Source organism: Ambystoma mexicanum, chromosome 5q, assembly GCF_040938575.1.
Source record: "Ambystoma mexicanum isolate Mex_15411 chromosome 5q, UKY_AmexF1_1, whole genome shotgun sequence".
Classification (NCBI taxonomy): Eukaryota; Metazoa; Chordata; class Amphibia; order Caudata; family Ambystomatidae; genus Ambystoma; species Ambystoma mexicanum.
Genome location: NC_090933.1, coordinates 361,951,173 through 361,974,678, shown reverse-complemented (window position 1 = coordinate 361,974,678; position 23,506 = coordinate 361,951,173). Strand labels below are relative to the sequence as shown.

The window sequence follows — 23,506 nt, the reverse complement described above, 5'->3', positions numbered from 1 at the left end:
ACTAAAAAAAAAAAAAAAACGAAACTGCAAGTGTGGGGCTTTGTAATGCTCTGTGCAAATAGCGCTGCCCTATAACTATGAAATGACGCGTGGGGGGGGCTGGGTCTGGAGAAAGGGAAGTGTGGAGGGAGTGATGGGTGGGGGGGGGGCTGTGTCATGGTCGAGGGACCGCAGGAGGCTCTGGGGGGTGGAACAGACCGAGGGGGGCCGAGCTAGGAGGAGGGACGGCGAGGAGGGGAGGCAGAGTGTAGCTAGCCCGGCGGATGAGAGAGCTGCTCTTTTCGCCCACTGACTGCACCGGGTCCCGCATCCTCTGCCAGCGGGGTCTGCTTTGAAAACTGCGTCGAGGCCACCCCTTCCCCGGTGCTGAGCGAGCGCCAAGGCGAGCCCGGTCACCCTCCTCCCCGGGCTACAGGACTGTGCGCCCCTTAGGCTGCCGCTCCCTCGCTGCTCCGCTCCAGCTGCAGGATGACTCTCTGCCGGCGGGGGGCGCTCGCTCCCCTGCTCCTGCTCTGGGGCTGCCTGCTGCTACTCTCTGAGGCCACCCCGCACCTGCGCTACCAGCGGCCGGGCAACAGGAACAAGTAAGTGCACCCATGGGCGTGAGAGGGGTCTGAGCGCTCAGACCCAACAGAGATGCTGTGAGAGGGATGCATGCTTCAAGGCGCGAGAATCATGTAGCCATTGATGCTGCGAGGCAGTAAGACGGGCCTCCAAGGAACGGCGCTCGAGCCAAGGAGAAAGACCCACCTGAGCTGTGTGGTGTCTCCGTACTGCCTGTGGAGGGGGAGGGCTGCTGTGCCCGCTCACGCCTAGAAGCTGCACACCTGAGGGAGCGACAGGGTCTGGGGGGAGGAGCGGGCTGCCGACGGCTGCACTTCGCTTGCATTAAGCTTTTTATATAAGATGGCCTTGTGGGTCAGTAACTCCGCATGAAATGCGTGGCACAAAATGTCTTTTTGTCTGTAACATACTAAGACACATTATCAATTGCAATGGTTGTAGGTCTATAATTCCGATGCTGAGGTGTCTGGAAAGTATGTCACGTTCTTCCAGACATTATCAAGCGCGTGCCTCGCCCTTCCAGCCGCAACTGCTGAGGGGACGGGCTGCCAATGGGCAGGCTGCTGCCCATTGGAAGTGGTACATTACAGCTCCCGTCTCCATTCTCCTGGGGGTGGAAGCTCCCGCCCGGGGCGCCCTTCACCGCCACCCCTACTGCACGTGCCGAGGGCGAGGAGGCAAACCACCTCCCATTAGGGGCTCTCTTTTCCTGCAGACACACGCGCAGGCGTCACGGAGAGGAGCCTGTCGCCCCGGGCCCAAGGTACTCACCTGCGGGCTCCGGGCCACCGCCCTGCCTCCTTCGGGCAGCTGGGCAAGGCGGGGAAAACAGCTGTTAGAAGGTGTGAGGTGAAGCGTTTCAAACGGACGTCACCCATTGTACGGTCGGTGTGAAACCATTTCTGCCAGTCCGACCGGGGGAGTGGGCGTGCGTGCGTGTTCAGAAACGTGCCTGGGTGTCCCGACAGGCCCCAAAATGCTTCTCTTGGGGGATTAACAAGTGAAAACAGGGTTAAAGAAATGAGAACAATGGAGATACCGCCCCCTCCTTCCTGAAATTAAACCGCCCGGTCATTTTCCTCAAAGGAGGCCAGCTTTATAGTCTACAGCTCAATCAACCCTGTTTATTTTCGGCAGGAAGGGACGGGAGGGTGGTGGTGGGGGGTAGAGTGGCAGTTGAAATGTATGTATAATTCTTTTTTAAAGAAATGTTTGGTTACAAAACCAGTTGCCTCGCTGCATACCTTGCCCCGTGTTCCTACTGAACTAGGAACCTCAGAAGCGAAGTCAATCCCCCGGGGCGCGCCCAGCTCCCCTTGTGGCCTCTGACTCGAGCGGCTGCCCCCCTTGAAGGCAGCCATTGTCAGGCCTGAGGCAGTGCAGCTAATAACCCACATTGTGTCCCGGCGCTGACACGCTGTTCCGTCTGTTTTTCTTTGTTTGTGCTCAGGAACTGGTGCGCCTACATCGTGAACAAGAATGTGAGCTGCTCTGTGCTGGACGGGACCGAGAGCTACATCCAGGCGACGCAGTACAAATGCTCCTGGAACCAGATGCCGTGCCCGCCGACCATGGCGTAAGTACGACATGAGCAGCAGCGCGTGGCGCGCGTGGAGCGTAAGTGCAACATGAGCAGCAGCGCGCGCGGGGTGTAAGTACGACATGAGCAGCAGCGCGGGGTGTAAGTGCGAAATGAGCAGCAGCGCGCGCGGGGTGTAAGTACGACATGAGCAGCAGCGCGCGCGGGGTGTAAGTACGACGTGAGCAGCAGCGCGGGGTGTAAGTGCGACATGAGCAGCAGCGCGCGCGGGGTGTAAGTACGACATGAGCGGCAGCGCGCAGGGGTGCAAGATACAACATGAGCGCCAGCACGCGCAGGGTGTATGTACGACACGTGCAGCAGCACGTGTGGGGCGTAAGTGCGACATGAGCAGCAGCGCGCGCGGGGTGCAAGTGCGACATGAGCAGAACGTGCGCGGGGTGTAAGTACGACATGAGCAGCAGCGCGCGCGGGGTGTAAGTAGGACATGAGCGGAAGCGCGCAGGGGGTGCAAGTACAACATGAGCGCCAGCACGCGCAGGGTGTATGTACGACACGCGCAGCAGCGCGCGCGGGGCGTAAGTGCGACATGAGCAGCAGCGTGCTGAGAGCAGGCCCGCACTAGCAGCTCCTCCCAACTAGTCCATACATCTATATGTCACACACCTGCACACTTATAAACTGTCACATATCCAGCCTGCTGCTTAAGGCAGCCCTTTGCGGACTGGTGGTAAAAGAGCTCGCTGTCGTTTTGAGGGTGTGTGACTTGCATGCGTAAGTTCGAATCCCACACTTCCGAAGCCATTCATTGAGTAAAATGAAGTGGCATAATAAAAGATAACACTACAGCCAATTTATGACAACATGTATAGAGGCCAGGGGAGCCGACTTAGGAATTTCCGGGGGGGGTGGTGGGGGGACAAATACAGGAAGTGAAATCACTAGCAGTTATAGGACCAGACATTTGCATGTAGTCGCCAACTTGGTGCAACGGCGCACAGGGGGGGTGGAGGCGCGCGCAGCGCAGAACAGTGGAAACATTGGCTAGCATGTATTGCCTATACTAAAGTCAAGTAAGAAGGAGACTTAATCCTTCGAGTTGCATTCCAGTAGGCCATCACTGCCCCTACTCCACCCCTCTATAATCATCCATCATCCATCTATCCCTTGCCCCATCACGGCTCCCAACATCCTGGGCGGCAGCTTATGGACAGCAGGCAGCTCCGGACATGCCTGTTGCCAACTGAATGTAGACAGATCTACTATTTAGACACTGGGAGAGAGCCATGAATCCACATTGGTGGTGAAGAAGCACTCAACATACAGAACACAATGGTATAGTGTTGCAGTCCTGCTGAGGAATGATAATTCTGAGCATGTGAGCAGTAGGCTGGATCAGTGCTGCCCCATAAAAGGTGTAGAAGCCTCTGTGAGAAGTCGCAGTACTGTCCCAACGGTGAGAAGTGTAGTATTTTCACATTAACTATGCTTAAGAACTTTGGGTTATTGAATAGTGCTGCTACATTCTGAGTAATTCCATCCCTTTAAATATATGAGCTCTTTTATAACCACGACAGTGTTGAGTTATTCTGATGATGATGAAGATGTTAGGCTTGCTCAATAGTTCTGGTTCTGTATCATTAAATGCACTTCAGATCTTTAGAGTATCGGAAGGATAGCTCAGGGGCAACGTGCTCGCCTTGGAAGCAAGACGACACAGAGCAACACAGGTTCACTCCCTCGATCCACACAACACAGGTTCGCTCCCTCGGTCCGCGCAACACAGGTTCGCTCCCTCAGTCCGTGCTTAGAAACCTCTGGGTAGTACACGCATTATAAATAACCAATTAAAATAAAAAGAAATACATCTGTTGAGAAGTGCTGGGGCCTTGTCAATAAGAGTGTAGCAGCTCAACTGAGAGGTGCTGATGTTGTCCTATCAAAAGTATAGCAGCCCCACTGAGATGAACTAGCATTGCCTCAACAAAAGCATAGTATTATCGCTGAGAAGATTCAACAATTATAGAAGCCCTGTTACATCAGTACTATCCCATCAAGTGTATAGCGAGCTAACTGAGGAGCACCAGCATTGCCCCATTTCAAATATGGCAGCTCTACTAGAAAGTGCTGGCTCATACACCTCCGCTCCCCGCCCATAGCATTCACCCTCACCACGTGCACACTCAGAGACATGCAAAGAGTCTCATTTGCCCTCTCCCTGCCCCCTCCATCACTTTGCATCTGTGCCTCTATTTCTAAAAGTCGTTTTGGGTTGGGTGTATTTGTACATCTGTGCATCCCTCTTGGCAACAGGGGTGCACAGATGTACAAATACACCCAACCCAAAACGATTTTTAGAAATTGAGGGACAGACTTGCTTTGCATCTGGGCCTCCATTTCTAAAAATCCTTCTGGGTTGGGTGTATTTGTACATCTGTGCACCCCTCTTGGCAACAGGAGTGCACAGATGTAGAGGTACACCCAGCCCAAAACGATTTTTAGAAATTGAGGGACAGATGCAAAGCAAGAGCCTCTTGCTTTGCATCTGTCCCACAATTTCTAAACATCGTTTTCACCCGGCTTTCACCCGGGCCGCCAGAGAGAGAGAGACACAGTATGGATGGAACAAAGGACCATCCATACTGCGTCTCTTCTCTCTGGTGGGGGGGGGGGCTCAGCCCCGACTTCATTTTGCGGGGGGGGGACCTGGGCCCCGCAGCCCCCCGTACCCGGCGCCCCTGATAGAGGAGCTGCGTTCTTTAACACTGGGACACATGACTGCCCTGGGAACCAACGGGTGAAGTTGTGTGGGCACGTTTATTTTATAAAAGATTTTTATTTGAAAATTGCCACGAAGTTGTCACACAATGCACGAGTAAGATTGACGCTTATCAATATAAAAAGTTTAGCAACAGGCACGTTATCGATGTCGACGTTACAAGCACTGCATACGGTCCTGGGAGCATCGCTTTATCGCTCTGTGGGGAACTGCGAACCAGTCACAGGCAGTAGAGGAGCGGGGTGCACATTCCAAAAACGCATAGTGCGACCCCCCCATACCGCGTATGTTAACCTTAAGGCCGTGTCCAGACACAGCTCTCAGTCCAAAAAAACCTTCGGGAACTCGTGACGTGTGCAGTGACAACTGACGTCACAGGCAGTGAAGGTAAAGCGAAAGAAATGGGCCAACTTAAGGTGTATTTCCCAAATCAAGAAAGTGCACAGAACAAATAAGCATTTGCCAAGAGACCATGTTTTCTTAAAACATTGCTTGCTAAATAGAAAGGGTGCACGCATTTTGTCATAAAAAGTGTAAGAAAACGGATCCTGCCCATCAGAGAATGAAAACGAGTGGTTTATATGCTTCTGCTAAGAGATTCTTGTGGTCTCACGGGTCTCACGGCTAAGGGCCCGATTCATGCAATATTTGCCCGGTTCAAAGTGAATTTGCACTGCCGACACAAAGAGGGATAGACTGGGTACCAAAAGAGGCAATGGAAATAGTGACTGGGAACCAAAAGAGGCCCTGGAATTTCACCCATTTTCAGCAAGTCCAACACTTTTCTTATGAGAACATTTGGAAATACCCCACAAAAGAGGCCCAGGGTGCAGAGGCCCACCGGGAAGTCTCCAGAGTTCCCTATAGGCCAGTCCAGCCCTGGACACAAACCCCGATTCATGGAACTGGGCAAAGTCATTTTGAACTGAAAAAATGACTATGCGCTTACTTTGCCAGGACTTTGCACGGCAAAAATACACTTTGCACGGTTCCATGAATCAGGGTTTGTATCGGCAGTGCAAAGTCACTTTTTGGCAGTGCAAATTCACTCTGAACCCGGCAAATATTCCATGAATCGGGCCCTACGTTTCTTGTCTCTGAACTGCACGACCTGGCTTGAAATCCCGGGCACGGTTCTCATCATGAAGCGACAAGATCATTTTTTTTTTTTTTTTAATTAATTGAAAACACACAAAGAGGACGGCAGCCACACTGTGAAAAAAGTGGGCGGACGGCCACGTGCTGCTTCGACTAAGTTGAGCCCTGTGTATAGTGCTCCATTGCTTCCCAGTTAAGTCTGCGATTTATAGCTGCATCTCCTAGGGCAGGGGTCTGCAACATCTGGCTCTTGGGATGTTTTGGACTACGACTCCCATGACCGCTTACCATTGGTTATGATAACTAGGTATGATGGGAGTTTTAGTCCAAATCATCTGCAGAGCCCAAGGTAGCAGAGCCGTAACCTGGTGTTAGATACACTTCTGCTGCAGTGGAAGTGTATGTTCTCTGTGAAGGAGCCCTCCGCTTCTTCGTGCAGTTGCTATATCATTCAAAATACCCTGAAAAGGAGCTCTTGTGCCTATTGCTCTCTTCAAAAACTGCCCTTCAGGCATATTTTGGGAGAGCAAAGTCCAATTTGAGAACAAGAAGACGAGAAGGGATATAAATCCTTCAGAAATCGAATGGAAACTATAGAAGTTCCTAATGGCCTATTGCCGGTGAGATAGCTCAGCGGGTTGAGCGCTCGCTGCGATCTGAGCGTGATATGCAGGTCGCAGGTTCGAATCCTGGCAAGGCCAACTCAGCCTTTCATCTTTCCGAGGTCGATAAATGAGTACCCGTTTCAGTTGGGTGATATTGTATGTAAATATGTGCTCTGTAAAGCGCTTTGGATAAAGGCGCTACATAAATAACACATAATTATTAATGGGCTTTGAAGTTATTTTAGCTAGAAATGCATGGTTGATTTTTAGCAAAATGAACATTGTTGCACATCAAGTCCATGTGAAAACACTGTTCATGTGCAATACAACGCAAAATAGGATTTCCCGCTTAGTGCTTAAATAATAGAAGGAAATTTTCAATAACACTTGTACCCATTTTATTAAAGAAAAAGAATGCGACCAGACTGTTTTGGGCTTTTGAGTTACTCATTCTTTTTCTATAATTTCATCGCTTTTCTGACACTAACAGGTGCAGGCCCGATTCGTGAATTTTTTAGTGACTTTGCACTGCTGAAAAGTGACTTTGCACTGTCGGCAGAAGCCCTGATTCATGGAACTGTGCAGTGTATTTCTACAGTACAAAATGACTTTGCACTGACTTTGCACTGCAACAATACACTTTGCACAGTTCCATGAACTAGGTTTTGTGCCGGCAGAGCAAAGTCACTTTTCCGCAGTGCAAAGTCACTTTGAACCATGCAAAGAATTCCATGATTCAGGCCCAAAATGTCTTGCACTATTGCTGCTAAACATTTGCAGTGTATTTTAGAGTCGTGGGATACTGTGAGATTTAAAACCTTGAGCACAACCAACCCTTTTTGTCACCCCATTCACTGTTGAAAACCCATTTTTATTACCCACGGAGGGATGGAAGTCTGTTGGCAGCAGGCGTCCAACAAGCTGAGCTATCCCATGCGCACAGCCCCAGCCCTGATTTACTGATGCTGGGTTATAGAAAGGAAAGTGCCCTCTTTCGTAACTTGGTCCGCGAGCTGAAGACAGCTGCATCGCATTAGTACCATGTAGAGGATTTTGCACTGGGGCCTCACAATATGACAACCAGCTGTGCACGGACAGGAAACGGGCCACGGGCAAACTCACCCCATAAAAGTTAATTGGGAAAAGTAACTAATGGCAGCTTTCAGGGCATCCCAGCACCACATCCTAATGGGAAAACGCCACTAATGAATTACAGAACAGTTTTTGCCATGATCTGATAGGTTATTTATAGAGGTTTCTAAGCGCGGAGCCGGGGATCGAATCTTGCTCCGTGTCTTCTTGTTTCCAAGGCGAGCAAGTTGCCCCTGAGCTATCCTCCCGAGCCTTTAGCAAAATGTACATTGTTGCACATCAAGTCTATGCAGGGGTCAAGTCCTAAAAAGGTAATTGGGGGGACTCATCAACAAACATAATGGGATGTGACGTCTCCAGAAATGTGCATATCAAGGTGAAATATGCAAATTTAATTCAATTGGCTTTGCATAAAAACCCAAATTGCACAGGAGGAATGGCATTTCTTCTAATAGTGTTTTTGAAAACGTAAAGAGGTGTGTGCATGTTTTAAACTCCCAGAACCAATACACCTGTTTTCCCTGGAACTTGCAGTGCCGAATGGGCTATTTCACCTTTAGTTGTGTGTTATCTTTCATCAGGTCATACAGTGCAGTGATGAAGTGTCCGGCCTGCAGACCCGAGGTTGGCTTTAATTCATAAATTCAAGGAAGCCTTTCACTGTTTCTCATTTTAGCTGGGTGGGGGGGGGGGGTACGGAGTCTACCCTCTGAGAAAAGTGGGTGGACTCAGTCCCCCTGCGTGTACCCTCGACTTTAGCCCTGAGTCTATGTGATAACACTGATCATATGCAATACAACACAAACTAGGATTTTCCTCTAAGTGCTCAAATAATAGAAGGCATTATATAATGATTTGTGATGATATGCATTTCGATATTTTTTAATGCACACCAGTGAACGAGTGGGCAGAATAATTCATTTTAATGTATTGGTGTTACGTAGCGCTTACGCCCCTTTGAGCTACGCGAGCGTGTTGAACACAGGGAAAGGGAGAAAGGGTTCCCAATGGGACGGGACCCAAGGTACCAAAAGCAGCCAGAGGGACACCATTAGGTGGCAACTAGTCCACATGATTGTTGGAAGAACTGGGTTTCAGACCTCCCAGTGCTATCCAAGGTCCAGCTCCAGGGGAGACAAAGATGGAGGGAGGAGGTCCACAGGGTGGTGTGGTGCCAGTGCAATGATCTTCCACTGCACTAGTAGCGTACAGTGCTCACTGTGCGGAGTGATAGCCCATGTCGGAAGTCAACCCCGGCATCTGGTTAGTTGGTGGGTAAGTAGCTGCCTTGGAAGGTGATCATGTAGGCAAAAGCTGTAGGCTCTTCCTATATGTCGCAGTGTTTTTAAAAATAAGGCATACTTTGCCCAAGTGATAATTCCGTGCACTTGCACCAGTGCAAAATATCTGTGATCTGGCCCCAGGAGAACGCATCTTGTCACAGGGTACTTTATTGTGTCCATGGGAGATCGGTGCGTAGGCCGTGCCACGATCTCCCATGGACACAATAAAGTACCCTGTGACGAGATGCGTTCTCCTGGGGCCAGATTACAGATATTTTGCACTGGTGCAAGTGCACGGAATTATCACTTGGGCAAAGTATGCCTTATTTTTAAAAACACTGCGACATATAGGAAAACTATTTCACCATGACAAGTGCAGTTTTGGCATGGAGTAAGCACCAGGGCAAAATTGCCAGTGTGCAAAAAAGATACATTTTTGATGCGCTTTTTCACCAGGCCAAAGTTTGCCCTAGTGCTAATAATACCATTCCATATTAGCACTACGGCAAACTTTGCCCTGTTGCAATAATACAGTGAAAATTGATCTTTTTTTACCTGCGGGCAATTTTTGCCCTAGTGATTATGCCATGCCAAACTGTACTTGTCATGGTGCAATAGTTTTCTAATATCACCCAGTGTTTTAAAAAATAGGGCAAACTTTGCCATAGTGCTAATACCGTGCAATTTTGCACTTGCACCGGTTCTCACTTTCTGTAATCTGGCCCCTGGGGCTCACAGCTCTTCAAATGAGTTGCACAAGCTTCTTGATGCATCTGACTGGGTGAGAGAACATGTCCGCCAGTTCATTCATGGCCTCAGGTCTCGGGTTAGAGGTCGCTTCTTCCCTCTGTGATTCTGCCTGTGGTTTATCCTCACTATTTACCATGTTTTTCTTGAAGTGAGATGCTTTGCGAGTGTTTACCCGATGCAGACCTCTCGCAGTCACTGTAGATCCGCTGATATGAGATACTGTCATGGGCACCGAATCAAATGGAGATTCCAACTTCCTTGCTTGCCGATGATGTCCATGTGTATGAACGACCATGTAGCATGTCTCCTCTTATCTGCATTCACCTTCATACATTCTTTTCTTTCATGGTCAACCACCACATCTTCTCGATGAAGGCGTTCATCTCTGATCGGGATGTGTGGTAACTTCATCTTTAGTTTCCTTCCACACATTAGCTCGGTAGGACATTTCCCTGTAGTACAGTGAGGCACGATCCTGTAAGAGGCACGAAGAAATTGACTGCAACCTTATTCCACACAGTCTCTGCCAGTTCCAACATCTGCAATGGTTCCGGTTTCTCAGATCTCATGGTGCATTGACACAGATGGCAAGATCGTATGGTGCTTTTTACAAGGGCATCAAGCCTGGATAACCACAAGGTATCTCTAATCTGTCGATAGGTGGCAACTACCCCTCTATGTTCCTCTTGAGCGAGATCAACTATTTGTTGTTGAAGGCTGAGCGGAACAACCAGATGTGTGCCCTTCATGAGTAGTCCCTCAGCAGAGACAGATAGCTTGTCCTGTACTTGCTTGAATACACACTAGTCAGCTACTGACATTTTGATTCCTTGAAGACCATCCGGAGTCACAAAGCTCCAACGTTGTAATGCTACCAGTTCTCATAATTTGAGCAGAGTTTCTTCCTGGCAGATATGCTCATTTATGACAGAGGTGTACACCGATGCTGACGGCCATGTCTGTGTGATTACATTGATGTACTCTTCCACCATGGATGTATTCCTTACCAGACTAGGCAGTGGCTGACAAGATATGAAATCAGTGGGGCTGTATTCTTTTCCGTCTTGTGAATAATATTGAAATCATAATCATGCAAGAGAAGGCCCAATCGCTATATGCATGGTGGCATCTTACACTGTGGATTACTGCAAATGGTGATCAAAGTCTGATACAGTTGTTATCGTGAGCTGTTTCCCAAGTAAGAACATTTGAAAATGTTCACAGGCCCAGACCAAGCCCTTCCTTTTCTGGTTGCGTGTAGCCCCGTTCGACGTCTGATAAACTCTTGCTGGCATAAGCAATCACTGTTCGTGGCGATTCCCTTCCCGGTCTATGTTGTGCAAGTATGGCGTGAGGCCAACCAGACTAAGATCCACAGTGACTTCAGAGCATAGGGACGGATCAAAGTATGCCATGTGATCTGCCAAGGCGATGTTCCGCTTTATTTGTTCAAAAGCATCTTCACACAGGGAGGACCAGTGAAATGCCACACTTGGTTTGGTGAGTTCCCTCACTGGGAGCTGAGATTTCCGAGATGGCTTTTATTTTTCCCGGATCGGGTCGCTGCTAGAAAATATGTGTCCAAAGAATTTCAGATTCAACTTGTGAAAAACACATTTCGCCACATTGACTGTCAATCCTGCGGTTACTGGGACAGAGCAGACTAGCGAAAGTGATTGATCATGTTGTCAGTGTGGACCCGAATATTAAAATACCCTTGCTGTAATTGAAACAATTCCTGATGTGCCTGATCACCTGGCGAATGCTCTCTTGAAAGATTACATCAGCCTAGGAGATGCCGAAACATAGGCGCTTGCATCTGAACAAACCCATGTGTGTACAGAAGGTCGTGTTCTATCTGGTGCTATCCTTTTTTGAGGTCCCATTGTCGAGAATACTCCCGCACCAGTGAACAGACGTATCATATCGCCCAGATGCATTTCCGGATGTCTTTGACGCCTGCCACATGACTGTGATTTTCTTTGGAACAGCTACGATTTGAGAAAACCAGGGAGTAGTACCTGATTCCAGTTCAATGATGTCATTTACTAGTAAACAGTTAATTTGTTTCTCAACTCGTAATTGAAGATGAATTGGTATTCATCGGGGATGCTGGACTATGGGTACTACTGATTCATCAATGTGCAGCACCACAGAAGCATCTTTGAGTTGCCTCATCCTGAAGAGAGACGGGAATTGACGCACTATTGGATGTGACGATTCTATGTTGTACATCACAGCTGCAATATTCATGGCTATTGCCATGGTTCGCCCTAGTTGTCTATCTTTGTATCAAAGCGTGGCTCGAAATTTACGATCGTTCTTCACTCGGCCCTTTGCAGCCCCTTGGAAGACACTCAGTTCAGAAGGTATCAGGGTCAGCGGTTCCATCGTGTTGTTGAATTCCGAGATGCACATGATGTTCAATGTCGCACCTGTATCTATGACACACTTGGCTGGAAGGTCTCCTGCCCATACATCAATGTCATTTCCTTGAGAATTCACTGCCTCAAACATCATGTACACATTAGTCTTCACTTTCACAAGGGTCAGGGCGCGGGGGTGACAGAGGACAACCCGGCACCTGCCAAACATGGCTCACTAGTTCCCTTCTGGCAGTCATTGCGTTTCAGAGATGCAGGATGGTATGCATTCACCTTGCGTCTCATGGGTACGGAACGGCACACGTCCGCTAGGTGGTTTTCTCTGTCACAGTTGCTGCATTCTTGCCCTAAGGCAGGACATCTTACATTATCTTCATGTGGAAATGGCTGCCCGCATCTGTAGTACTTGCCTCTAGTTGAATATCTTCTCCTTGGCATGCTGCTCCCTTGTGTGTTCGTGAGTGAGTGCGAGATTTGATAGAGCGGCTCACCTTTGGATTCTTTCCCAGTCTGTATCTGAGCCGCTTGCGCCTCAGCTCTTGCTTCTGTCCTCGCCATCATGAGAATGGTGGCTAGGAGAAGGGGGTTCCTTAGCAGCTTCTTTCAAAATGGTGAAGATAGGCATCCTCCAATGATGCAAAGCCGAATAACCTACTCTTTTGTGAACTTGTGGAAGACACTGTGGGCTACCAGTTTGTGAAGCTGCATCGCAAATTAATCCATGGATTCTACTTGCAGCTGACAGGCCATATTAAAAGTATGCCTCTCATGATCAATGTTCTGTTGGGGATCAAAATAAGCACTTACGGCTTAATTGAGCCCCTGGTAAGAGTCAATCTGTTCGGGTGGCAAAGTTTGAATTAGGTCCTCAACTTCACCTCCTACTAGGTTGATCAGGAGTCGCCTGTCAAATTTGTCGGAGGAGTTCTCATTGTATGTCTCTTAATAGTTCTCAAATCAAATCTTCTCAACCAGCGTTGCCATTGTGGACCAAGAGTCTGCTGATCAGACATGTCAAACAGGGTAGGACGACGAAATGCTGTGCCACCTGCTGTTTCTGCATTCAACGTTTCTGTGTCAGACAGAGTACTGACTGTGAGAGGGTGTCGATCTGCAGCCTTTGTATGTTCAGGGGTGCTTATCGTTGCTCCCTGGGACGATCTCTGAATAGTGCCTTTGCATTGGCTATCAGTCAGCCAGCAGATATTCACCTATGATGGATATCTTATTTGAATCTTTTTTTTAAGTGTGAAAGTGAATCTACAATGATCCCCTCCTCTCTGCCATTTTGTGGAAGCGTTGTGGGAAGCCGAGAAGACTGTTGGCACCAGCAGTAAAGAATTACACAGATCAGGCTGTGTGTTTGTACTGCTTTATTATTCTCCTTGTGCTAACTGCCACACCTCGTACCGTCACAGTGTGTAGACTGTGTCACGTCAGTTCGGCTGCATCAGGTTATCCCTGATAATGCTGGGATGCACCATCATGTGTAACAAAGAGAGAGAGAGAGAGAGAGAAACTGAGTGAGAATGAGACAGAGTGAAGAAAGAAGCCTTTTTGCATTGGTGTATTGTGTGTGTGTGGGGGCAGGGGGTGTTGGATATGTGTATTTATCAATGTATATATGTATGCGTGCATGCAAGGGTGTGTCTGTGTAAGTGCAAATATGGTAATGTTAAAGGATATTTGTACCGCGCACTATCACCACCGGGGTGGTCCACTGGCGCTCTGGCGAATCTGAAACAAAGGGTGGGTAGGTTAGGCGTGTTAGTAGGACAAAAGGCCTCATTACAAGTATGGAGGTAGCCATGCCGCTATTAGCTTGGTTGGTTGGAGTGTGAGGGGTGTGTGAGGAGTGGAGACGTTTTTTGTCGTTTTATGTGGGTTGGTTAGTATCCTTGTTGTTAGGAGAGATGCACATTCCTATTGCGTCTCATTCGTAATTTCGAGAAGGTTGTTTCCTTTCGGTGATTAAGTTTCAGCATGATTAACTGTCTCCAATCTTTGTCATTATGCTAAGTTAGCTACTTTCGTGTTTCCATCTTTGTATTAGGTTAGCCCTCTTATCCCAGTTTGTCATTGCTGAAACCTAGGTTTGGATTGATTTACTTGCGAGCTACGCCTGTACCCTACGTCCTTTCTGAGTGGGCAAGGTTGGGGGTGTTGGGCTTGTATGTTAAATTTCTGTCCTCGTGGGGTTGTCACTTGTGTTCTATCCCATCTAGCGTCATCTCTCTAGTTCTTGTTGGTGTTTCCCTTAGTCGGTCCTGGGTGTTGTCTGTGCCATTATATATTCTGTCAGTCTGTTCTTTGTGTTTCCTGTTTCATTGTTTTTGTTGTTTCAGTTTGGTACCGAGGTGTTGAAGAGCCAGGTTTTAAGACGTTTTCTAAATTTCAGGTTGTCTTTGGTGTTTCTTATTCCTTTCAGGAGGTTATTCCAGGTTTTTGCAGCTAGGTTGGAGAAAGAGGAGCCCCATTGTTTTTTCTTGACGTATGGTTTTGGTTCCAGGCGAATTTCATTGCTTGATCTGAGGAGTCTTGGTGGCTTGTAGATTGTTATTTTCTTTTGTAGGAATTCTGCTCCCTGTCCGCTGATTGCCCTTTGTGTTATGTACATTGTTTTGAATGTGATACGATGTTTGATTGGGAGCCAATGTAGTATTTTTAGTGCTGGAGTGATGTGTTCTGTTCTGGATATTTTGAGGAGGAGTGTGGCTGCTGCATTTTGGATGCGCTGTAATTTCTTGAGGTGGTATTCCGGCATCCCGAGGTAGAGGCTGTTTGCATAGTCAATTCTTGACATGATGAGGGCAGCGATTGTCAATGTTTTGTGGGTGAAGGAGAGGAAAGGTAGGATTCTTCTTATTGTGTGAAGGAGGAAGAAGCATTTCTTAATTATTGTGTTTACTTGTGGTTCTAAGGTTAGGGCGTTGTCCATTAGGATTCCCAGGTTTTTTACTACTTTAGATGGTGTGGGCGTGTTTGCCATTTCTGTTGGCCAGGGAATGTAGGTGTTCTCTTAGTTTTTGAATATAATCATGATTTCTTTCTTTCCTGGGTTGATTTTCAAGTTGTTGGCACCCATCCAGTCAAAGATTTCTTTTAAACATTCAACTAGGGTTGACTGATCGGCTTGAGTATCTTAAATGTTGTACATGATTTGAGTGTCATCTGTGTAGTTGTAGCATGTAATGTTGTATTTTTTGAAGATCCTGATTAGTGGAGTCTGGTAGATGTTGAAGTATAGTGGTGATAGTGAGGATCCTTGTGGTACTCGACAGTCATTAACTCATGGGGTAGATTTGAAGGGTTCTGTCTGCTAGGAATGATTTAATTCAGAGTAGTGCCATTTCCGTTATACCTATAGCTTCCAATCTTTCAATTAGGGTGTCGTGGCGTATTGTGTTGAAGACTGTGGAGAGGTCGAGTAGAATCAGAGCCCAGGTTGTGTTGGAGTCTACGTTTGTTTTTATGTTGTCCCAGATGGATAGTAGTGCTGATTCTGTTCCTCTTGCGGGCCTGAAGCCGACTTGTGCTTGGTCTAGCAAGTGGTGATTTTCTACATGTTCTTGGGTTAATTTGTATATGTATGTTTCTAGGAGTTTTGCTGGGTAGGGAATGTTTGAAATCGGTCTGTAGGTGGAGAGGTCTTCCACGTCGCCACTTGTGTTTTTTAAAAGTGGCTTAATATATGCTTATTTGAAGGATCGTAGTACCATCCCTGTTGTGATTGACAGATTTAAGAGGTTTCCGTAATATTCTGATGGTGTTCCTTGTGCGAGGATTGATTTGTAGATGTCAGGGGAGAAGGGATCCATGGGGGATCCTGCTTTCTTGCTTTGTTTTACCAGCTTGATGAATGTGTCTACTGATATTTCCAGGAAGTTTTGGAGTTTGTGCTGTGGCTCTTTGTGGGATCCGGTCGGTTGATTTTGAGTGTTAGAGTTGGTTAGTCTGTTTTGTATGACTTGTCAGATGTCATTGGTTTTGTTTTTGAAATGGTCTGCCAAGTTGTTGCATGGTTTCTGTGAGGATATTGGAGTGTTGTCGCAACCTGGTGGGTTTCTCATTTCGTTTATGATGTTGAACATTTCTTTTTGTGTGTTGGTGGCATTGGTGATTCTGTCATCATAATGTCTTCTCTTTGCCTTCTGAATTTCCTTCTTATATGATCAGATTTGTTTCTGGAACTGGGTCTTCTTATCATGGTCATATTCTTTCCTCCATTCCAATTCCAGCGTCTTGTTGTTCTTTTTTATGGTGCTTAGTAGTGGGATGAACCAGTTTGCCATTGCTTTTTTAATTGATGGGGTAAATGGTTTTTCCGGGGAGATGTACTCGATTGTATCAGCAATCCATTTGTTGAGTAGCTCCACTTTCCCGACTAGGACTACCTTCTCCAGTTCTGCTGTTGAAGGTTTGGTCATCTCCAGTAGTTCTGTTTGGTTGCTTGCTTTGACGGGTTTCCAGATTCTTTTTGTGGTGGTTGGGATCTTGAGGGGCTGAATGCTGACTTGAGTTGGTAGTGTGATCACAAATGGAATGATGAGATGGTCGCTCCAAAGTATTTGTATAGGAGGTGCCGTGGTGATAAGTTTTTTTCTTTGCAAAAATTGCGTCATGGGTGTGTCCTGCTGAGTGTGTTGCCCCTTTGACCAACTGTTGTAGTTTCATGGTTGTTAGCTGTCCAATTAGTTAGTTTTGAGAGTTGGCATGTTTTTCTTCGAACCAAATGTTGAAGTCCCCCAGGATTATTAGATGATCATGTTTGATGGCTATGTTGGTGATGGCTTCTATGAAATTGTCGACGAAGGTTGCATCGTATGTCGGTGTTCTGTAAACAAGTATGAATTTAATGTTTGTTTTTGGATTCATCGATAGGTGTATGACCATGGATTTGCAGTTCTCGATGTTAATAGGTTTGTCTGTTTTTACTTTCAGGTGTTCTTTGACTGCTATTGCGAAGGCTCCACCTTTTTTATTCTTCCTGTTTAACTGAAGGCATTTGAAGTTGCTGGGGATGCAGTTTTGGAATGTGATTTTGTATTTGTCATTCAGCCATGTTTCTGTGACAAATAAGATGTTGATGCCATTGTCACAGAGAAAGTCGAAGATCTCTGTTGAGAGTTTTGACGTGGATCTTGCATTTATTAGGTTTCAGTGGATTTTGGAGGGATAGTTTGGTTGTGCTTTATTGTCGCCGTTGTCTTCTGACTGGTGTTAAAGTTTCCTTCCATGTCGATCTCTAGTTGAGGTGTTGGTACAGTTGTGTCTGCGTCATTGAAAAGCTCTTCTAAGTTCAGTCTTGGGTTTTTCTTTTCACCAGGCTCCTCTTCTTAATTTTGTGGCTGTCGAGTGAAGGGTCCTCTTGTTTTGGTGATGTAAGGGCTTAGTGTGTCAATTGTGTTCTTGCTATGTCTAGCTTTGTCTGTTCTTCTTCTGCGTGGTTGTGTTTGATTGTTGGTCGTTCTTGATTTGTACGTTGGATCTGCTCGTTCCAGTGAGTGGTTATTTGCGAGGTACAGAGTTAGGTATAGGGATTTCTCTCTTCTCTCAGCGCTGGTTCTGTTATCGTTCTTGTCTGTGGGAGTGTGTTCTGCGGTTGTTAGTCTTCGGTGGTGTTCAGTTGGGTTTGTTCTTTCTACTCTTTGTCTTTCCTTTGGTACGATTCGTTTCTGCAGCATTTTCAGTTTTGGGTTGTTTGTTTTTTGGTTGTTTTTTGTTCGGTTCTTTGTTGCAGAGTTGGTCTTTGTGCTTTTTGGTCTGTCTGTCTTGTGGTATTGGGCTGGGTGTGGGGGATTGTCCTATATGAGTTTGTGCTCTGTCTGTTGGGGTGGTCTAGTCAGGTGATATTGCTAGGGTAGTTCATTCGCTGTCTCGAGTTTGAGCTGACCGGTTGGGGAGGTCTAATAGGGTTATTTCGCTGGTCGATTTCAGTGGATATCCCTAAAGTGGCTGCCCCCGGAGGAGACTTACAGCAGCAAACAAAAACTCTGTGGTGTGAGGTAGGGTATTGTTCAGAGCACTATCTCAGAGTGTCAGGGTTATTGATCACAGTACCAACTCTGTACGGTAGGGCTAATACTTACAGCGTTGTCCCAATATGTGCTATTTTCTAAGCGTGTGGCGCGGTCTAATAATACAATTCTATCCCAGAGGGCACAAGCCAATAATCACTGTACCATTTTATTGTGGTGCCTTCTAGATGTGACTCAGGTCAATATGTGCTAATCCCCAAGCGTGTGGCGCTGTCTAATAATCACAGTACTGTCCTAAAAGACAGAAACGAATAATTCCAGTACTATCCTAGAAGGGGCAAGCTAATAATCACAGTACTATCCTAGAAGGTGCAAGTTAATAATCAAATCACAGTACTAGCCTAGACAGTACAAGCTAATAATCACGGTACTATCCTGGAGGGCACGAGCTAATAATCACAGTGCTATTCTATTGTGGTGCCTTCTAGCTGTGATTCAGGTCGATGTGTGCTAGTTTCTAAGCGTGTGGCACTGTCTACTAGTCACAGTACTATCGTAGAAGGTAGAAGCTAATAATCACAGTACTATCCCAGAACGTAGAAGCTAATAATACACGGTAATATCCTAGAAGGCAAAAGGTAATAATCACAGTACTATCCTAGAAGGTGCAAGATAATAATCACAGTACTATCCTAGAGGGCACAAGCTAATAATAACAGTACTATCCCCGAAGGCGCAAGCTGAAAATCACAGTACTATCCTAGAGGCCAGAAGCTAATAATAACATTACTATCCTAGAAGGCGCAAGCTAAAAATCTAAGTACTATCCTAGAGGGCACAAGCTAATATTAACAGTACTATCCTAGAAGGCGCAAGCTAATACTCACAGTGCTTTTCTATTGTGGTGCTTTCTATATGTGATTCAGGTCGATAAGTGCTAATTTCTAAACGTGTGGCACTGTTCTATAGTCACAGTACTATCCTAGAAGGTAGAAGCTAATAATCACGGTTATCATGGAATCACGGGATAATCAGTGAGTTCAGGGTGAATGGTGAGGTATATTTATGGGTAATAGAGAGGCAGAGGGAGATAGAAACTGAGAGAGAATGAGACAGACTGGAAGGCACTACAGACATACAAAGGGAAAGATTTAATGAGAGCGAGAGAGAGAGAGAACAACAGGGAGAAATAGAAGCAAAAGAAGGGATCAAGAGAGAGAAGTAGAGAAATAAAAGGAGGTAAGGAGAGAGATGGAGTGCAAGAGAGAGAAACATAGACAAAGAGAGAGATAAAGCAAGACAAACTGGGAAAGATTGAAAGAGAGACATAGAAGTGAAGTTGAAAATAGGTGAGATGGTGCAAAACCAAGAAACACAGAGTCTGTGAGACACAGATAGAGGGAGAGAGATCGAGACAATTGAGACAGAAAGGTCAGGCAGAAAGACAACAGAGACGGAGAGATAACAGTGAGACCGGGACAGAGCACAGGGGCAGACTGGGAGGCCACCACCAGGCCGGGCAGAAAGGTACTCCAGCCTGTTCAAAACATGTTCAACTATTCCTCTCCACACACAAAACTGTGAACGCTTCTCTGCTCATGAGCACTGCCACAAAATAAGATTTCTATGGCCAATGTCAGAATGCCAGTGCAAGCAGTACATGGATGCATGTTCTTGCTGCACTTTTCTTGATATTAGCCATTTTAATGTGACACATTTCCTCATCAGAAAAAAATATGATTAGGCCTTTCCTGGATTTGAACTTGTTATCTATCCGCTGTATAAACACGGATCTGACCAGCACAGCACTTTATGATGTGAGAGCTATCTTTCCAGCATGGGAACAAGGTCCATGCAGATGCAGATCACTAGTGTTTATCATTATGCACATAGGAGGGAGGGGCGTGAGTCTCACACGCCCTTTAGTCATGATGTGTGCTTTTTAATTGCTTGGCAGAGTAATCCGACAAGGCCATGCAGAGGAGCTGTGAGAGAATTAAACTGATATGCTTCATGTATTCATTTCACAGGCATGCAACTCCCCTTTTGTGTTAATCAAACTAGAAGAAATATATGACTTCCCCAATTAAAACGTTGTTTTTCATGTGAGTGCGTGTGTTGTGTGAATGAGAATGCAGTGTGAATATTCTGGGTGTGCTTTGCTGTTAATGATTGAGTGAGAGAATGTGTATGGGTGAATGACTAGTGGGTAAAGGGTGGGTATGAATGCAGAATGGGGCCCATGGGCCACTGGAGCATGGGCATGTTCTTACAGTGAGTGACATGATATGTTTACTGACATTGTTGGGTAAAGCCAACTTGATGAGGTTATCATGTGAAGGAGGGTTGGGGTGTTTTACTGGGGTAGGCAACCTGGGCATTTTGTTACTATGGTTTTTTAATCACATTAAGGGAAGTCCTGGCTAATATGATTTGTTTTATTACATTGGGGTGGGGGGATTTGTGTAGCTAGCAAGGAAATGCGTCCTTACTGTGGCATTGCATTTTTTACTGGCATTAATGGCAACGTCAACATGATGATTGCTCTTAGATGGTGGGGGAAGGGCAGGTGTTTATGCAGCCAGCAAGGAAATTATGTTTTGTTACTGGGGCATGGATATTATTTACCGGCTTAAGAGCAAAGTCATCATGAAAGGTTTTCTTACATGATAGGGTGGGAAGCATTTCTGCAGCCAGCAATAACATGTTTTCTTCCTGTGGTATTAGATTTCATTAAGGGCAAAGCGGCCTATGTTCTTACATGGGGATACTAGCTTATATTGGAAGATCCAGTATGAACAGGTTCTCTTTTGGTATCGTTAATGCACTATTGCTAGCCAAACACAGAGGTGGCTGGTACACTTGGGTCCGAGGGGCCAGGCAGCCCCCCTTGTTCCTACACTAGGTTAAAGAGTCAAGATTCGATTAAAAACATACTTACATCTTTCACCTAGTGCACAGCATGACCTACCCTTTCAGTAGCATGATGATCATGGGCATTGTTATGTTATGTTATTGGAGATTTGTACCATGCATAACACCTGGAGGTGTGCCGGGCAGAGTTCACTGCATCTGCTCCGCGCAGGTGGAAAAGCGAATGAACTGCTGTATAAGGATGTCAGAGACCTGCCTAGTATTGAAATAGTTCTAATAGTCAAGAGGTAAGGAAAAGGGAGCATTTTAAGATGTTTGCGGAAAGCTTTGAGGGAGTTCTGAGGGCGAAGGGAGGAAGGGAGGCTATTCCAGAGCTTGGGTCCAAGGACTGAGAAATGCCTATCCTCTAGAAGTGTGGTGACTGGTAGGGACACTAAACAGGGAGGAATGGTTCTATGTGATATTGCTGCATTTTAAAGGCTGAACACAAAAATGACCGATTTATTTTGCCTGTTTTGTGTTGCCCTTAAAATGCTAAAATATTGTATTCCGACCCTCTTCCCCCACTCTCAGTAGCCTATCTGCCCCCCAACCCCACCCTCTCCCGCCAGCTTTCTATTACCCCCGAAGCCCCAGTTTACTAACCCAACACCCCGACCCTGCCCAATACAGATTCACTCCCAAAACACACATACAAATACACACACGCACACAAACAAAACATTAAACACTTACCTCATGGGATGTGCCTTTCCTCTCTTGCCCATGCCTGTCAGCCCCTGTGCACACTCGTGTGCGGCAGTGGCTTGACAGTTTGATTTAGAAAGACTGCTCTGTGTGGTCACAGAGCATTATTTCTAAATCGATCTTTTTTTTTCTCTAATAAGTTACAACTATTTTTTAACTTAATATCGGGAGGAATTAGAAGTGCGAAGAAAGTGTGAGGGCTGTTAAAGTAAAATGCATTCCACAAGATACGATGGAGCTAGACTGTATATGCATTTGAACACCAGGCATAGGATCTTAAACATGATCTGTGACTGAAGAGGGAGCCAATTGAGACTTCGCCTAGCAGGAGAGATAGATGAGTCTCTTGGACGTTTGCAGAGTAAGCAAACTGCAGCGTTCTGAGCAACCTGCATCTGACGAACCAGGTATTTCGGAAGGCCAGTATAGCGAGCATTGGCATAGTCGAGCCTGGAATTGACCAGTGCTCCAACCACCGGGGCATTGTCATTGTGTGGAAGGTAGGGGAGAACATGCCGTAAGAGGTGGATGCTTAAGAAGAATTGCCTAACACTGGCATTAACTTGATTGAGTAAGGCCCTCCCTGGGTCTAAAAGTACCCCAAGATTCTTTATTGTGGTGGTGAGAGTGGTCGGGATACCAAACAGGTACGGAGGTAACGTCTGGTGATCAGGATTTTGAAGAAGGTGCTCAAGGATACAGTTGTCCTCGTGGTTGTGAAATACCCTCATTAACAAGGAAACGCCATACGTACAAGGAGCACCTTTTGGGAGAAAAAGGTTAGAATTTTAATTTGCAAGACTACTTGCAACAGAATAACAAGAAGGAAACATTTAAGTTGTGGTTACCATACACAAAGCCTCCTGATGACCCACTTGAACCACAGTGGAGAAATATGTGTAGAGGTTAAGACATTTTTTTTTAAGCCATTATCAATGAAATTAAAAACATTGGATTGAAATGTTCATATCACTTGTTTATTCAAGTTTGATAGCTGGTGCAATACTAAATTACCCTCTTGAGCAATTATATAATTTATTAGTATTGGGCAGACACAATACTAAGACATTTTTGCAGACAGCTACACGATCAGAACATAATTTGAGATTCGCCAGAAGGTTGAACATTGCCTGCATTCTCTTCCATAATTATTTTGAAGAAGGTGTTTGGGGCAAAGGAACATTGCTTCTGTCTTAGAGGTGTTTGCGCTGAAGATTATTCTTGGCCAACCAAAGTTTAACTTGATCGATACAGGCCTGAAGCTGATAGAAGCAATCTTCTGGTCCAGAGACTTTAATGCATAGTTGAATGTCTTCAGCATATCAATTAAAACAAATATTAAAATTGGCGTTAATTGACATAAGTGGGAGAATGTAAATGTTAAAAAGAAGGGGAGACAGAGAGGATTCGTGTGGAACACCGCAGGTAACTGTTGCTGGGGATGAAAGAAAGGATCTGAGTTTAACAGTTTGAGAGCATCCGGCTAGGAAGCTGCAGAACCATTGCAGGGGTGCTCGCTGAATCCATGCTGTATGAGTGAGTCATGATAAAAGAATGGAACGATCCACTGTATCGAAGGCAGTGGACAGATCCAGCATAACTAAGAGAGATAGGTGGCCTTGATCAGAATGCTTTAAAAGACCATCCGAAACAGCAAGGAACGCTGTTTCGGTGCCATGGTTAGGGCGATTGCCCGATTGAAGATGATGGAGTAGATGATTAGCGTTGATAAAAGACGTAAATTGTTGGGTGGCTGTCGCTTCAATGATCTTTGCCACCCATGGCAGACCCGCTGTGGTGCGATAGTTGTTG

The 23,506-nt window shown here is 46.2% G+C and overlaps 1 protein-coding gene across 1 annotated transcript in view; it reads left to right on the top strand.

Annotated features, from left to right (window-relative positions):
• The first annotated feature begins 265 nt into the window (after window positions 1-265).
• EMILIN2 (elastin microfibril interfacer 2) overlaps window positions 266-23,506 on the top strand; it is a 272,868-nt gene continuing 249,627 nt past the window's right edge. Inside the window, exons 1-2 of the mRNA XM_069620858.1 lie at window positions 266-584; window positions 2,015-2,140. Of these exons, the coding sequence (XP_069476959.1) occupies window positions 469-584; window positions 2,015-2,140 (242 nt within the window). The 5' untranslated portion in view covers window positions 266-468. The remainder of the gene's footprint in view (window positions 585-2,014; window positions 2,141-23,506) is intronic.